Source organism: Pongo abelii, chromosome 1 (genome assembly GCF_028885655.2).
Source record: "Pongo abelii isolate AG06213 chromosome 1, NHGRI_mPonAbe1-v2.0_pri, whole genome shotgun sequence".
NCBI lineage: Eukaryota > Metazoa > Chordata > Mammalia > Primates > Hominidae > Pongo > Pongo abelii.
In genome coordinates this window covers 65,869,201-65,886,762 of record NC_071985.2, presented here as the reverse complement: position 1 = coordinate 65,886,762, position 17,562 = coordinate 65,869,201, and the positions used below count along the sequence as shown (strand labels likewise).

At 39.6% G+C, this 17,562-nt stretch overlaps 1 protein-coding gene across 6 annotated transcripts in view; it reads right to left on the bottom strand.

Annotated features, from left to right (window-relative positions):
• The window catches only part of COLGALT2 (collagen beta(1-O)galactosyltransferase 2), a 121,945-nt gene that overhangs the window by 11,493 nt on the left and 92,890 nt on the right, over positions 1-17,562 (bottom strand). For all 6 annotated transcript variants that reach the window (XM_063725314.1, XM_009239972.4, XM_054553847.2 and 3 more), the window contains 4 exon segments: positions 13,111-13,187; positions 9,355-9,461; positions 3,785-3,917; positions 2,547-2,674 (listed from right to left, as the gene is read on the bottom strand). In XM_063725314.1, the coding sequence (XP_063581384.1) occupies positions 2,547-2,674; positions 3,785-3,917; positions 9,355-9,461; positions 13,111-13,187 (445 nt within the window).

The window sequence follows — 17,562 nt, the reverse complement described above, 5'->3', positions numbered from 1 at the left end:
AAGGAGTTCCCCCTTGTGAAAGCATCCCAGGATTTGTAGAACAAGTCTATGTTCAACCTTCAGTTCTTCTGAGGACAACAAACATATATCCCCAGCCACTGTCTCTTCAGATTATGGAGTCTGAGCTTCTCTCGTGTCTCATCCAGTGGAAGGGCAACTCTTATCGAGCACTTGAGAGGAGCTAGAGTGATAGAGGTGCTGAGTTAATACTCTAACTTTAATTAATATAATTTTAAACGTTGAGGCTGTGTGAAATATATATATTTTTTCCATGAAACAAGTTCATTGTTTTGGTAGGACTACAGTTTACTTTTTTTTTTTTTTTTTGAGACAGAGCCTCGCTCTGTTGCCCAGGCTGGAATGCAGTGGTGCAATCTCAGCTCACTGTAAGCTCCGCCTCCTGGGTTCACGCCATTCTCCTGCCTCAGCCTCCCGAGTAGCTGGGACTACAGGAGCCCGCCACCACGCCCAGCTAATTTTTTGTATTTTTAGTAGAGACGGGGTTTCACCATGTTAGCCAGGACGATCTCGATCTCCTTACTTCGTGATCCACCCGCCTCGGCCTCCCAAAGTGCTGGGATTACAGGCGTGAGCCACTGCGCCCAGCCCAGTTTACTTTAACAGCTGAAAATTTAGCTTCTGGATTGAGAGGTGTTCTAAGTGTAAAATACATACCAGATTTTGAAGAGTTGGTACAAAAAAAAAAAGAAGGTAAACTATGTCATTAATGGTTTTAAAATATTAATTACATACCAAAATGATCATACTGTTTGGATATATTTGGTTAAATAAAATGTATTAAAACTAATTTAACCTAATTTATTTTTACCTTTTTAATGTGATTACTAGAAAATTGAAAATGACATATGTGGCTTGCATTATATTTCTATTGAACAACACTCCCTCGATGATTCTAATGACTTGTTCTATTCTTCCCTTTTATTATTTTCTTTTCCTGGAAAGACATAATATGGCAATCATGAACAGCTTATTACCTTTCATGTCTAAGGTTTAAGTAACATTTGTTTCTTTTCTGTTTTAGAAAATAACAGGTACAATTTAAAACTGTTATAGTTCTGTAAGACTATATAATAGATTTTAAGGGGATATTTTGACTTGATCAACCTGTGAAATTTAGAAAACATTTTTTTTCCTGTATCCTTATCAAGACAACTGTTCTTCCTTCTTGCATCTGTTGGTACCTTGTCCTGAGAAATGCACCCACCGAACTACATGTGAACAGGAACGTATGCCAGCTCTAAACCTTAGATTCCCTGGGCTGAGTCTTCTGTGATTATGAGGCTTAAGTGAAGTTGCCTTTATACAAGTCACGTGGACATCAAGTAGCTTCCAGGCCTGTGAGGCCTTAACCACAGGCTGCGGAGCCATCTATTGAGAAAAGCTGAAATGCAGCGACTTCTGGAGGATATAGGAAGAAACAGTGATCTCAAGGGACTGTGCAGAATGCCAAATCTAAGCACATGACCACATGACTGAAATCTGACAGGGCATAGGTGTCTTCTTATTACACAGTGACACATTCGTTGAGCCACTGCTAGGGTTCTTCTGAGCTCCGAGTGGCCCATTTTCTGAGGGAACAAGTATTCCACCTGGGCCCACAGTTAAATACCGCCTGCGGGTGGGAGAAGCAGGGACAGCTCCTCTGCTGCAGCTGCTCCAAAGAAGCAGGCTCAGAGTTGATGAATTGCCTTTGACACACAGCTGGGAGCAAACACAATGCTTTGGAACTTTCTGCTTCATTGGAGAGAAATTGAAAGTGTCACTTGTTTTAAAAAGAAAATGAGAGAGAGAAAGAAGGAGGAGGCAGAGGAGGAAGAAGAAAAAGAAAGGAAAGAGGGAGGGAGAGAGGGAGAGGAAAAATGAAAGGGAAGGGAAGAAAAAAGTAGAAGCCACTCAATTCCCAGACAGTAGACAAAGAACATTAACTAAATGTCAACTCAGAGCCAGCACTCCCTTGGTGAGCCTGGTTTTCCTGCATCAGCCCCAGACCCTTCCCCAAATCTAGTTGTCCATGTTCTCCAAGTTTGTGCAGCCCCATTTCCCAACAGAGGAGCTCCCTGGCTGACCCTCTAACCTCCCACCTTCTCGGAAGCTGCAGAGGCAACCTGCTGTCCCGGGAGCTGAGGCTTAAATATGACACAGGACTTTTGCGCTTGAATAAATGGCCTCTTCTCCCACTTCACACCCACTCCATGTGCCACGTTGCTCGAGGGTGGGATTTCTGCTGTGCTCCTAAGTAAGTGCTCAGTGCCACACCTTGGTTCTGTCCGAAGGTCCCTGATCTGCAGGCCGACTCCAGGTCTCAGACAATCTTCCACAGTTTCCCACCCTGAAGAGTAGAAGGATGCAAAATCCAGTGGCTAACCTCTACCCACTTTTATTTCTGAGAACATTTATGGAAAGAAAACTAGACAAGTGGAAGCTTAAGCTGTATCTCCTACTGGCTGTGGAGGTGGGGCTCTCTGCCCATTGGAAAGGACTGAGTGCTTCTCAGAGCCCTCTCATAAGATCATCTTGTCACTCACATCAGTTCCCAGTCCAGCTGAGCCTGGTCAATGTCATCCATCAGCTTCATCAGCTTCTTCTTAAACTGATGCTCAAAACGCACATCATCTTCAATTACAAGAGTCTTTTCTAGCTCTCGATCAATTACCTGCAAAAGTCATCAGTAGGAAGATACCCTATGAAAAGTTTGATACCCAATTTTTATTAGATAAATAAGTATTAAAAAGTCACGAGTCTAGTAGCACAGACTCATAACTGGAATCTAAGCAAATGGCCATCAACAGTAGAATAGATAAATAAACTGTGGCATATTCACAGCAGTGAGGATGTACGATCCACAATTAAATGCAACGTTATGGGTGAATCTCCTAAATGTCATGTTAGGAGAGTACACATACTGCATGACTCCATTCATATAAGGGAAAGTACAAACAAAGGTAAAGCTATTCAATGCCTTTAGAAGTCAGGATGGTGACTACCCTTGGGGACTGGTGACTAGAAGGCAGTACGGGGTGGAGGGGTGCTTGTGGGATGCTGGTTACCTGCTTCTGGATCTGCGTACTGATTAACATGGGTGTGTTGTTCGGTTTGTGAAATTTCCCTGAGCTGTATCTTTTGATCTATATACTTTTATACCTATTTATCACATTTCACTTAAAGTTTAAAGAAAACAAGGGCAGGCACAGACTGGATCATTAAAAGAGAAAGTGTTCAAGGGGCCTTTCTTCAGGGACTTTCTCTTTGGTTGTGGAAACTGACTGTTTATCAGGAACCCCACACACCAATACCCCCTCCAGATATGTCTTGATCTGTAAGACAGGGATTCCACTTCTGGCTCTGCCACTTCTTACCTGGACAAGCTACTTAATAATTTCTTCTTGGGTAAAGGTGGTCTGTCCTTCCCAACCCACCTCACATGACTTCTGTGTGATTTCTTGTATAAAATCACTTAATAAGTGATGTCATAATAGGTATAATAGAAGGCATTCCTGCTAATGATGATAATGAATTAGTAAGAGTGTGGCACATAGGACATGGGTATCTCCCCCGTCACCATCCCAAGTGGCACCAAAGCTACTCCTCCTTGCCCCTTTGTTGCTGGTTTTGGGTCAGAGGGAGACACAAGGCAGGAGCAGCTCTCATGCACATTTCCAGAACAGTTGCGGGCTCACTTTACATCTGGCCCTAATTCACCTACAATAGCCTGCTTTCCTTTCTCCTCATCATAAAACTGCAATCTGAATAAAGCATTATTTACCTCTTTCCAGACTGAGTAGTGGCTGAGAAAGCAGCCAATTTCACCCCTCGTTAGAGGCCTGGAGGAATAGGGATCTCGATAGCCAGGCAGCATTTCAATATTCAGTGCCTTCAGCTGGCTTGTGTTGAGTGCCCTGCATCACACAAAACATGTCTGGAAATTAACAAGTCAAAGGTCCCCACCACAAAGGCCAGAGAAAGAGTGAGTTAGTTCTGCAAACACCCCTCCCCCACACAGACAAAGACCGATAAGCTTCCCTTTATTCCTTACAAGTTCCTCCGGGCTAATGTGTCACACTAGTATTATGAGGTCTGAGAAGACAAGAGGGTATCATATTTTTGTGTATACCTCATAGTGCCCAACATAGTTCTAAGCATCATCAGTTTTTTGACAACATTTAATAAGTACACTCCTATAGAAATTAGCTAAAGTACTGCAATAATCCAAGGAGTGTTTGATCAAGACCCACTGCTGAATCTGTTAACACAGTGAGCTTTGTGAAGTTCACAGCTGCCCTAATCTTAACTTGTTCACCCCAGCCCTACAAAAGCCTTGAAAACCAGTAGCCTCACAACTAAGATAGCGGCAAACCCCACCAACCCAGAAGCCACTGGCAGGGACAAAATGGACTGAGACTCCCCTAAAGACCTGTCCCCAGAAAATAATCTCTATTCAACCTGTCTAGTAGCTCCTTGAAAAGCTGCATTCTCAGAGCTTGTCTTGATTTGACCTGACTCAGAGTTCATTTTCTGTGAAGAGCACTATCTGCAGGTCATTTGTCAAAACCCACGTGCAACAACTGTTTAACATTACAGTTGTTTGAGAAGCATTATCAGTTGATGCTAACAAGAAGCCCATCAAAAAACTTAAAAGGAAAAACTGAGGAATAAGAGGTCCATAGGGAGTTTGATTTGCTCCAAAATATCCCTGAGAATCTAGAAGGCCCCAGGAATATTCAGGGCTGTCCACATGCCCAGGAAAAACTTGAGAAGTCCCTAGTCTCTCACCTCTGGCTGACCTTAAGGATCTGGAAAAAAATGTAGTGAAGGCAAATGAATAAAACACTGCAATGAAGGAAGAATTTGACATAGTAAGTTTTAAAAATTAATACAACCATGTGGTATCTATAAGAGGCAGCCTTTAGATTAAAAGACAAAAATAGGTTGAAAGTAAAAGAATAGAAAAAGATATACCATGTAATCAGCAATGACAAGAGAGCTGGCAGAGCTACGCTAATATTGGACAAAATAAATCTCCTACAAAATTCACGCTAGAGCCAAGGAAGGACATTTTTTAATGATAAAAAGGTTAATCTGGGCCGGGCGCGGTGGCTCACATCTGTAATCCCACCACTTTGCGAGGCTGAGGTGGGTGGATCACAAGGTCTGGCGATCGAGACCATCCTGTCTAACACAGTGAAACCCCATCTCTACTAAAAATACACAAAATTAGCCGGGTGTGGTGGTGGGCGCCTGTAGTCCCAGCTACTCGGGAGACTGAGGCAGGAGAATGGTGTGAATCTGGGAGCTGGAGCTTGCAGTGAGCCAAGATCGCGCCATTGCACTGCAGCCTGGGTGACCGGGCGAGACTCCATCTCAAAAAAAAAAAAAAGGCAATCCATCAGGAAGACATAACAATTATAAATGCATATGAACCTAACAGAACCTCAGAACCATGAAACTGGAAGAATTGAAAGGAGAAACAGACAACTCAACAATAATAGGGGAAGACATCAATATCCCATTTGCAATAATAGAACTAGGCAGGAGGAATACAAGGAAACAGAAGACTTGAATAATATCTTAAAATAATCAGACCTAGTAGGCATCTATAGAACACTCCACCCAACAATAGCCAAATACACACTTTCAAGTGTGCACGGAACATTCTCTAAGAAATACCATTTTTTAGACCATAAAGACCACATGGGTCATAAATTAAGTGTCAGTATACTTAAAAGGATTGAAATCACACAAGCTATGTTCTCCAACCTCAATGGTATGAAGTTAAAAATCAATAACGAAAGGAAACTTGGGAAATTCAGAAATGTGGAATTAAACAATACACTCTTAACCAATGGGTCAAAGAAGAAATCACAAGGGAAATTAGAAAATATTTTGAGATGAATGAAAACACAGCATACCAAAACTTATGCGATACACTTAACATGGTACTTGGAGATATAGTTACAGCTGCAAATGTCTATAGTAAAGTAGAATATCTCAAATAATAATCCTCCCACCCATCTTAAGAAACTAGATAAAGAGAAAATTAAACCCAAAGCAAACAGGAGGAAGAAAGTAATAAAGGCTACAGTACAAATAAATGAACTAGAGAATAGAAAAACAATAGAGAAAAATCAACAAAACCAAAAGTCAGTCCTCTGAAAAGATCAACAAAATTGACAATTATTTGCCTAAACTGATGAATTAAAAAAAAGTAAACTCAAACTCAAAGAATGAAAGAGGGGTCACCCCTACTGACCTTATGAAAGTAAAAAAGATTATATGATAATACTATGAACAATTGTATGGCAACAAATTAGATAACCTAGATGAAATGGACAAATTGATAGAAAGGTACAAACTACCAAAATTGACTCAAGAAGAAATAGAAAGTAAATAAACAGCAAGTAAAGAAGTTTAATTAGTGATAAAAAAAAGTTTCCACAAAGAAAAGCCTAGAACCAGATGGCTTCAACTAGGGGTTTCTGCCAAATGTTTAAAAATTGTAACATGAATCTTTCATAAACTTCCAAAAAAAAGAGGAGGAGGGAATGCATCCCAGCTGATTTTATGAAGCCAATATTATTTTGATACAAAACCAAAAACATTATCAGAAAACTGCAGACCAATATCACTTATTAATGTAGATGTGGAAATCTTCAAGCAAATACTAGCAAGAGAATCCAGCAATTTATAAAAGGAATTATACAGCATGACCAAATGGGTCTGAGGATTATCCCAGGGTTGCAAGTTTGGTTTAAAATGTGAAAACCAATCAAAGTAACATACCATATTAACAGGCAAAAGTCACATGTTCATCTTAATAGACACAGACAAACCATTTGACAAAATCCAACACCCTTTTATGATAAAAATACTCAACAAAATAGGACTAAAAGGGACCTTCCTCAACCCAATAAAGGCCATCTGTGAAAAACCCACAATTAACATCATACTTAGCAGTGACAGACTGAATGCTTTCCCTCTAAGATCAGGAACACATCAAGAAACTCCGCACTCAACAGTTCTATTCAACATTGGACTTGATGATCTAGCAAGGGTAGTTAGACATGAAGAAGAAATAAATGGTATCCAGGTTTGAAAGGAACATATAACACTATCTCTACTTGCATGTGACATGGTCTTGTATGTAGAAGATCTTAAGGAATATACACACACAAAGGAAAAAGTACTATTAGAACTGATAAAAAGGGTTCAGCAAGGTTGCAGGATACAGAATCAATATACAAAAATCAATTGTATTCTTATTCATTTAGCAATGAACAATCTGAAAATAGAACTAAGGAAACAGTTCCATGTACCATAGCATCAAAAGAGTAAAATACTTAGGAGTATATTTAACAAAATAAATGCAAGACTTGTATACTGAAAATGACAAAACATCATTCAAAGAACTAAAGAAGATCTAAATAATAAAAAGACATTCCATGATTATGAATCAGAAGACTTCATATTGTTAACATGGAAATATTCTCCCAGTTGATCTACAGACTCAATGCAATTCCTATTAAAATCCAAGCTGCTGTTTTCTTTATTTGTGGAACTTGACAAGCTAATCCTAAAATTCATATGGAAAAAGCAAGGGACCCAGAATAGCTAAAACAAACTTGAGAAAGAATAACAAAATTGAGGGACTCATACTTCTTACATACAAAGCTACAGTCATCAAGACAGTATAGTACTGGCATAAGGATAGACATATAGATCAATCAAATAAAATTGAGAGTTCAGAAATAAACCCTTACATTTATGGGCAACTGATTTTTCACAATGATGCCAAGACAATTCTATGAGGGAAACGAAAGTCTTTTTAACAAATGGTGAAGGGACAAATGGATAACCATGTGCAAAAGAATGAATGTGGATCCCTGCCTTATGCCATATACAAAAATTTACTCAACATAGATCAAAGACCTAAATGTAATAGATAAAACTGTAGAATTCTCAGAAGAAAACTTCATGAAGTAAATCTTCATGGCTTTGAAATTGACAATGGATTCTTAGGTATGACACCAAAATTACTAGCAACAAGAACAAAAAATAAATTGGATTTCATAAAAATGAAAAACTCTTTTGCTTCAATGTATACCATCATGAAAGTGTGACAATCGATAATGCATAAAGTTAAAGAAAATAGTTGACAATTACATATCTGATAAAGGACTTGCATCCAGGATATATAAAGAACTCTCACTACTCAACTAGTTTCCCTGGTCCATGTGTTCTATGAATGGGACTGGGGCTCTTGGAGGTATTTGAAGCAGTGGTTCCTAAACTCTACCGCACCCAAGAATAGGGCTGACAGATTTAGGAAGTGAAAAACACAAAACACCCAGTCAAATTTAAGTTTCAGATAAATAATGAATCATTTTTTAGTATAACCAAGCCCCACGTGATGTTTGGGACAAATTTAACTGGCTATCCAGTATTTTATGTGGCAATCCTATCCAAGAATCACCTTGAGGCTTCTTAAATGCAGATCCTGGGTCCAGCCTCAGAGAGCATAATTCAGCAGGTCTGAGATGGGACTGAGGGAGCTGCCCCCTTAACCATCCCTGGGGACTGTGATGTGAGTGTCCGGGTCACACTTTGAGAAACACTGATGAGATTCTCTAAGGGAGTCATACGAACTTCAACAGCTGCTAGCCATACTCCTTAGTTGGGGTTATGCAAATAGAAAACAAAGCTACTGATATTCTAAACCAACATATAACATGGAAAGGCACATTTAATAAAAATCTATGCCTTGAAATAGTTTAGGGTGTCAAATAAAAGGGCAAAGCCGAACAAGATAAAACAAAAAGAAGGGATCTAACTAGGTTCCCTGTGTTACTTTCCTGCCATATTTCCAGGAAAAGTGGCCATTATGATTGGTCCAGGCAGATTATGGCAGGCATCTCATGCAACAGGAAATGTAGACTTTTATGCATTTTTCCATCTATTTTCTTCAGATTGCCCAAGTTTCAGCACTTTATGCTCTAATTCAGCTCTGAACACAATTCTGAACCCATTCCTTCTGTTACACTACAGAAAGCTGAAAACCACCACAACTGTTGCCTGAACCCCCAGAGACGGGACAATCACATCCAATGTGAGCCTTCAGCGTAATGAAGACCAAAGACCACTGGCTGGTGAGTGGATTTCAGGCCTGCTCTACAGGATGAAATTAACTTAAGTGCTACTACAGGTGGCCGTTTTAAAAATATGACTATCCTCTAATGACTGAAGAGACTTAGAGCCCCACCTGGGACTAACTCTCTGTCAGAGAAGACACATCCCCACTCCAATCACATCTGCAATGGGAGAAGAAACCCAACAACTCACTTTCCATCCACAGCCTCAACAATCTTGACCTCAATCTCCTGTTCATACAGTGTGCGCAGCATCCGGTCCCGCCTGTCCTTTCTGCGTTTGAGGTTTATCATGAAAATCTAATGCAAGAAGAAAAAGGGAAAAGACATATAAATTACTCAAGTCTTCTTTTAGGCTGTTTGAAAAGTTTAGTAAATGTTTTAAATAGAAGAAGGAGAGGAAAGGATAGGAAGAACTGTCGTAAAAATTCATTTCTATCTCATATCAGTGTTTAAGGTAAATGATACTAATTCAAATTGAATTATTTTCAAAACTCAACTCTTTGTAGTGACTTAACTCTCTTTGTTTCTCTGATGTTCATTGATAAATATGTTCTCCCTTCTCTTGAAATAGGAAAGTTAAAAAACTACTCTTTAAGAGGTCAAAGGACAATATGATCCTATGTTTAGAAAAACCTAAAGATGCCACCAAAAAACCATTAGAATTGATAAACAGCTTCAGTATAGTTGCAAGATACAAAGTCAACACACAAAAATCATTAGCATTTATATATGCTAACAACAAACAATCTGAAAAAGAAATAGAAAAAGCAATCCCATTTACAATAGCTACAAAAAAATTTAATAATACTTAGGAATAAATTTAACCAAGAAAGTAAAGATCTTAATAATCAAAACTATAAAATACTGATGAAAGAAATGGAATGATATTAAAAATAGATATCCCATGTTCATAGATTGGAATAATTAATATTGCTATAATGTCCATAGTATCAAATGTGATAAACAGAGTCAATGCAATCCCTATGAAAATACAAATGACATTTTTCATAGAAACAGAAAAAAAATCTTAAAATTTTCATGGAACCACAAAAGACCCTGAATAGCCAAAGCTGTCCTGAGCAAAAAGAACAAGGCTCAAGGCAGCACACTACCTGCCTTCAAAATATGCTACAAAGCTATAGTAACCAAAACAGCATGGTACTGGCATAAGAATGGACAACACACAGACCAATGGAACAGAATAGAGAACCAGAAATAAGTGCACACATTTACAGCCAACTCATTTTCAACAAGGACAACAAGAGTTACAGATAATGAGGATGTCCTCACTATTCCCAGATTTAATGAACCATAGAAGTATCTAAAGCTTTGTGAATGCCATTACAGGTAAATCAATGTTTTAACAAGTAAGGTCCTTTTGCTACAAACAGTAAGAAACGTTTTAAATGTTAAACTAGTGACTTTAACTGCCAGTGAGAAATGATGATGACACATAGCATGGTAAAGCAGAAACCTATAGAAACAAGTCAGGTGGTGTTGACTTCATACTGACTAACCATCTGGATGACTTTGAGGAGACATTAACGTTTCTGGGTCCAGTTCTATAAAAATAGGGAGGTGAACAAACTCGTCTTTCAAATTCAGTACAGATTAAAATGTCTAAGATAGGTGGTTTATAATAAAGTTGGCTTTCTGCTATGGCCAGAATAAAGGAGAAACTTTGTCTTAGAACCAGTCTGGAGTTCAGATTGTACTGTGTTAAGGTTTGGTTTACATGGTCATTCTGAATGCAGTCATAAATATATGTTTCACTGGAATTAAAAGCTACACTAACTAAAATTTCAACTCTTCCTTGCAAAATATTCTCATTTCTAACCATTTATAAATCCCTGGGCATAGAAACTGATGGAGGAGCAAGATATTCTCTTTGAAGAAATTGTCCACCTGATTTAGGGCCAAGTAGATTAAGCGCATCCTAATTTTACTACCTTTCTTGTTTACCTAACTAGGTAATTATTTTGTAAAAAACATAATTTTCTGTGGTGACTCTATTTGCCTTATTACTTGGGACTTTATAACTTAATGGGTTGTGTTCTTTTAGTCAGAATCAGACTGTGATGGGTCATGCCTCATCCCCTAATTTTCCAGATATGGAAAGGAAAGGGCATTTTCTCAGGTATAAACATGAAGCCACCTGAGGTCACTCTAAGAGAATAAAACCAAAACAGAACAAAAAATCAACAGAAATAAATCCAAAAAGGCCCCCAAAACCAGAAACCTCCAGTCTGGGAAGACTTTTAGTAAATAACAATCCAGTTCCAGTCCCTGCCAGGACAAGTGCAATAAAACTGTAGCCACGAAGTAAAAACACAGACGGCTTGCTCATACTTAGTGAACAGTAAACAGAGAAAAGAGTGTCACAGCCAAATGCAGCCCAGACACCACCAGTGAGGTCACAGAGTCCGAGGAGGATTGAAAAGCCCCTGAAAAGCCCTTTTTCTACCATGCTATCTCTGTTTCATACAGAGAGGTGACTAACCTCAGACTCAGGAAAGTAGAGTTTCCGAGCCTGTGCCACTTCACGGAGTTGGCCTTCTCCTGAAGGGCTCTAGGAGTGACCCAGTCCTTACACCGTGTCCTGCCCAAAGAAGACCAGAACTGGAAGATCCTGGTTTTGTCTTATTTTATTTGCTTTGGTTTGGTCCTCATAGGAATGTTTTTAGGAGGAGAAATGAATCTATGTAAGGACACTTGGGTCCTTTCACCTAGGGAACCGAGAGAGAGCCGTAGGGAGGAAAGCTACAGTAATATGTGGAAGCTGGTCCACTGTGGGTATGGGACAACCTTCTCTGTAGCCCTGATCATTTTTAAAAACTATTTGCAAATGAGTCTTATTCCTCTCTACTACATGTAGCTCATCTCTTCTCATTCTGCCCTTTGTGGAAATGGCATAGTAGCTGTTAACTCTTCCCCATTTAATATTCATGAAATACTCTTTCCCCCTTCCTGAAGTATAGCTCCAAATCAGTTTTATGGAAGAAATCTTAATTCTGAGTTCTAGCGTCAAATCCCTTTGAGAAGGCTGTACTCTGGGGACATGTACATATATGTATGTATATGTTACCATGTGATAAACAAGGCATCTTCCTTCGATTAATCAGTGGCAATGAGCACCAAGCTCAAAGCCTGATCTGTTACATATCCAGAGTCCATGGAAGAGTTCTCCGTTTGTGGACTCCTGAGGCACTGCCCTAGCTTCTAGACCACCAAGCTCCTTCTGAATACTGTTCAGCAGCTACAGGAGACACCCATGAGAGAGTCAGTGACGTGGAGTCACAATCCTTGCCAAGTATCTGTTATGCATATTACCAGGAGGGGAACCTCTTAATATTTCTGCTTCATTCTTTATACAACTAAAACGTAATAATAAATACTACCCTTAGAATATTACTAGGAAGTTCTTGCCTGCTGAAAGGCAGAATTTTAGAACAAATATGTTTTTTTTCTTTCTTTGTCCTCTCAACCCTGCTCTCCAACCTTTTTCCATGGAAGAATAGTAGAAAGAAAAGAAAGCTCAGAAAGTTCCAGAATAGTTTCCACTTGCTCAGATGTGGCAGAATAAAGCTAAAGTCCTCCATATCTAAAACATGTATCCTCTCTATCTTACTCTTGAATTTTGATAAAAAGGTTGATTAAAAATATCACAATATCTGCTCCTAGAAAATATCAAATTCACTTTCATTACTAAATGGTAGTTTCTTTCTAAGTAAATGATTAACTACCTTTTATCATGATACTCCTTTTTTTAAGATAAGGAAACTGAGGAACAACAAAAACCAAGTAGTTTTCCCAAGACCTCAGAGCCATTTCAGCAGCCAGGCCAATCTTGCTGGCTCTCAGATGCAAGCTCAGGCTTGTGTTCCAAAATGAACACACAAGCCTGCACACGCGTGCATGTGCACACACATATAGACACCTTTCCTACCTCATCAAATCCCATCTTGTCTGGATATTTAGGGACAACTGAGACATACTGGGAGGGTTCCATTGGAGGACGGTCAACTGGAAGACACAAGAAACATGCACAGTGCTTTGTTAATGAAAGGGTCAGAAATCAGAATTCCATCCGCATGCCTGATCTCTAGGGTTGGAATGCAACTTGCAAATACAGGGCAGGGGACAATGGCAGCAGTTCTCCAGGACTGAGTAGCCACACAGGAACCCTGCTGGTCAGGGCACTGTTTCAAGAGCATTTGTTTATATGGAGATTGCAATATTTGCTCCACTTCCCTTAAGACTTATTTCAAGAATATTTGGGAGGCAGTTTAGGATAATGGTTAAGAGGAAGAGCTCCAGAGTCGGATGATCTGGGTCCAAACCTTGGTTTGTGAAGGAGTAGGAGAGTTAGGGGACCTCTTTAAGCTCATTTCTTTGGTGTAAAGTTGGGATAATAGAAGTGTATCTGTGTTATAAAATTTAAATGAGACCTGCGTGCAAAGCACTCACCACTTTAACATAGTAAATGCTCAACAACTGTTAGCTAGTACTTACTATGGCCCATAATGAAAGAGCTCAGAAATAGGCTAGAATTTTTATTGAAAAACACTTTTTTCTCTGCATTTAAAATTGTCAAAGTTTGGGACTATTTTTATCCCACCTGGGCAGGTTCAGCTGTGGGTGCGCAAAAGGTCCTTTGCTTTAACAGGATCTAACCACGGAGAGCTGGCCCATGTCTAATGGGAAGATTCCAGCTGGGAGTGACACTACTTCTTCAATAATGAAAGTTTTATTTATTTGATACTCTAAAAATGCTTCCTTTGCAAACTATGTATTTTAAAGGTTGGAAGTAATATTGGTTAAGAAACCTGAGAAGGCCTTGAAGAATGTTTAGTATTATAAAAATTCAAAGTCCTCATTTGATTTTCCTTAAAGGGATAATACAAAGAAAATTTAAAATGATAGCTGGTAACTGGATTGTTGAAAGAACTATGGGTAATGGCCATGACTACTGTAACGTATCTGTTCACCTCTATTCCAGGCACAGGGGAGGAATACACTCTCTTGCCCTTGAAGTTACTCAGGGCTATATGACTTTCTGGGGAAAGTTTACAGTGTGGTGCTGCTGCTCCACTCTCCAAGAGCTCCCCCGACACTGCCCCTGGTCCCACCACTGTGCTCATAGCGGCATGTGTGGATATGGAGCAGATGTGAATTGGAAGCAGCCTGGAACATTGCATCAACACATGGAGGGCAGCTCCCAGGAAAGACACCCGCTCTGCAGACTTGGATAGCAAGAAATAAGCCATTGTTGTATGAAGCCAATCAGATTTTTACATTCCAGCATAACTTTGCCCATCCTGAGATACTGTCCAAAGGGTATGATCTGTTTAACTTCACTGAAATACTATAGAGAAATCCTGACATCCAATTTTACTTATTGGCGAATGATGTGAAATTCTAGAACATAGTGAGACAGAGTTCTTAAGCCAAACACAAGAGCTGGTCTCATTACTTCAAACTTGACACAGTCATATTTCTGTGCATATGCAGTGCATGTGTTTGTCTTCCCAATAGCAGCCCAGAATATTCTGGTCCTTTCTGCTCCACTCCACTCCTTATTAGTTTCTTTTAAAATCAACAGGGAGGGTCCACCAGGTACAGGGTTAGGTTTTTAAGAGAAAGAAGCTTGATGTGCCAGCTTCCTCCTGTTCATGATATGGTCTGAGGAGCTGTCTTGCTCTCCCCTCCTGGGGCCTGAGACTTGGGAGGATGTTATATTTTGAGTTACCCATTCTAGGCTGCTGGTCTCCTTTGGACTCACATGGCCTGTGTGGCTTTAGCATTTCAGCCAAAGAGACTGCTTTTAGCCACTTTGTTTCCATCAAACATAGGCAGTCATAGCATTCACAGGACAAGTGTTGCAAAAAAAGCCACAAGTGGTTGGCTCCCGAAAGTCATCACTGAGCAAAAATATCAGAGAAGTGTGCTTAGGTTTTGCCACTGAAGGCAGCAGTAAGCCATAGAGGAAAACAGGAAGTGATACAGTGAGTCAGACCTAAGAAACTTAGTCTGTGGGGAGAAGGATGTATCTTTGCTGACAACAGACTTGAAGGTTAGGTATATCCTGGCTTCTGTTTGTAGTCATTTCTGACTCCATCATTCATAATTGATCTGGTCTCTCATTAAATTCCTTCCTGGAAATAATCCTTCCCTGTACTGCCACTTGGGACAATGGGCTTCATTGCTTTCGGGATAGTTTCAAGATCCAATGTGAATAATTACAGCCATTGTTACAGAGGTCTTATCACTCATAGAACCCAGAGTTCTGTAAGTGATATATATGTCACATATATACTTGACATATATAATCACATATATTTAATGTTCACATGTACCATGGGATATGTATGAGTGTCTCCATTTTTATAGACAAGGAAACAAACATTAAATAACTTGCCCAAGATCACAGAGCTGGTAGAGCTGGTATTTGAACCTAGGTCCTACTCCTCCACCGGAGCTCTTAATTCCCATTCCACATCATCCCCAGAGCTAGTTCTTGGTGGCCACTGGTATTAGCCAATGAGGCAACTGGGCTGGGTCCAGAGTAGCTCATTTAAGCCCAGTCATGTCTGGAAAAGTACTGATAGATTGTACTTGGATCAAATCCTACCGCTTCTTCTCTATAATTTCTCCTGAACTTCTTCCATTGCTGCAGCCTAGCTTGGGTCCTTACCCACTGTGCCTGGGCTGTTTTTGATTTTTTTCAAACACTCACATGCTCTCAGTCTTTCCTATTCTAATTAATCATGCTCACTGTTGTCAAAATAATCTTCCATCACACAGCTCTGTTCTCGACCATAACAGTCACCCTCAACACTACATTTAAGGGCTTAATAGGTTGCTAGGTGTTTTCATAGTCACCATGTAATTTTATCTTCACTTTTTTGTGGTGGTTGGTTTTTTTTTACAAATAAAGAAACTGAGATCAAGCCAGATGTAGACTTGTCCAAGGTCAAATACTGGGTGATTGGTAGAGCTGGAACTCAGTTTTAGACCTCACTTCAAATCCAATTATCTTAATAATTTTTACATGATGTACTGTTGTCTCAAAATGTCAATACTGAGAGCAGGTACCTGAGACTTCCTACCACTTTATGCTGTAATTTGCAAGAGTAATCTCCTCATGCTTTATAAACCATTTAAATCTAACATCTTTATAAGATCTGGCCTCCTGTCATTCATCTCCCAAAGGCAGCACATCCCCAAATTCTCTGTGCAGCTTCTAATGTACTAAATGAGTTATCACATGAAAAGAGATGGGCACAGTGCTTTTAATAAGTGCTAGTCATTGTCGTCATAACTCTTCTCCCACCTCACTCAAATTCTTCAACTCTGATTTCTAAAACTCCAGTCCACAATTCAGAAATTCCCTGACCATCCCCTTCACAAGATTTTCAATTCTCATCCACTGATGCCTGATAAAACCCTAATCCTGGTTAAACCCGTTGCCCACTTACTCAGCACCAAGAGGACTACTGTGAGAAACATACACAATTGTGTTGACTGAATCACTTCAAAGCTACAATCACAGATGTCAAATTGGCACTTGACACCACCAAATGATGTAACTGTCCTTTCATAGTAAATTTATTTTCCCACTCTTTGAGAGATTGTATCTTTTGCCTTCTCTCTCCTAAAATCTCCAAAATCTCTGTCTAGCTCATGACTGGCCTATATACTTCAGAAAGAAAATATTCAAAATCAAATTAGATCTACCTTTTCAATCCACCTCAAGTCCACAAACCAAACTGCATGTGTATCAATACATTCTGCCATCCCATCTGCCACAGTAGATGAAGTTTCTATCTAGTATAGCCTCTCCAATGTTGTTCTGGGCTGCAACCCGGGACAAAAACTCTCTTGTTTTCACCTTACAATTACCTTCTCTTCTACATCATCAAGATCTCCTTATATATTGGATCCTTGTGATTGGCATACAAACCTACTGTTATATTTCTATTTTTTTAAAAAAGCAGTACAAACAGACAAACCCAACCTAACCAGAAAAACTTTTCCCTTGACCTCTCACCCCCAACAGCCTCCATCCGATTTCTCCATTCCCCATCCCATCAAGATTCAGCTTTCTCATCTCCCCATTGGCTTCTCTTCAGTCCACTTGAATGGATTTGTGTTCTCATCATTGCACTGAAGTGGCCCATATCAAGGTCATCACAGACCTCTCTCTTGATGGAACCAGTGACCAATTCTTTATCCTTATTTTCCTTGGCTTCTCAGCAGCATCTTGGCTCTATCTTGAAACACTTCTCAATTTTTCCTCCTAGCTCTCTGGCTGTTTTGTCTTCCCCAGGGATCTGTCCTCTTCTCATCCTATGTTCTTTTACTGCATGAGTTCAGACTGTTCCACGGCTTCAAATAT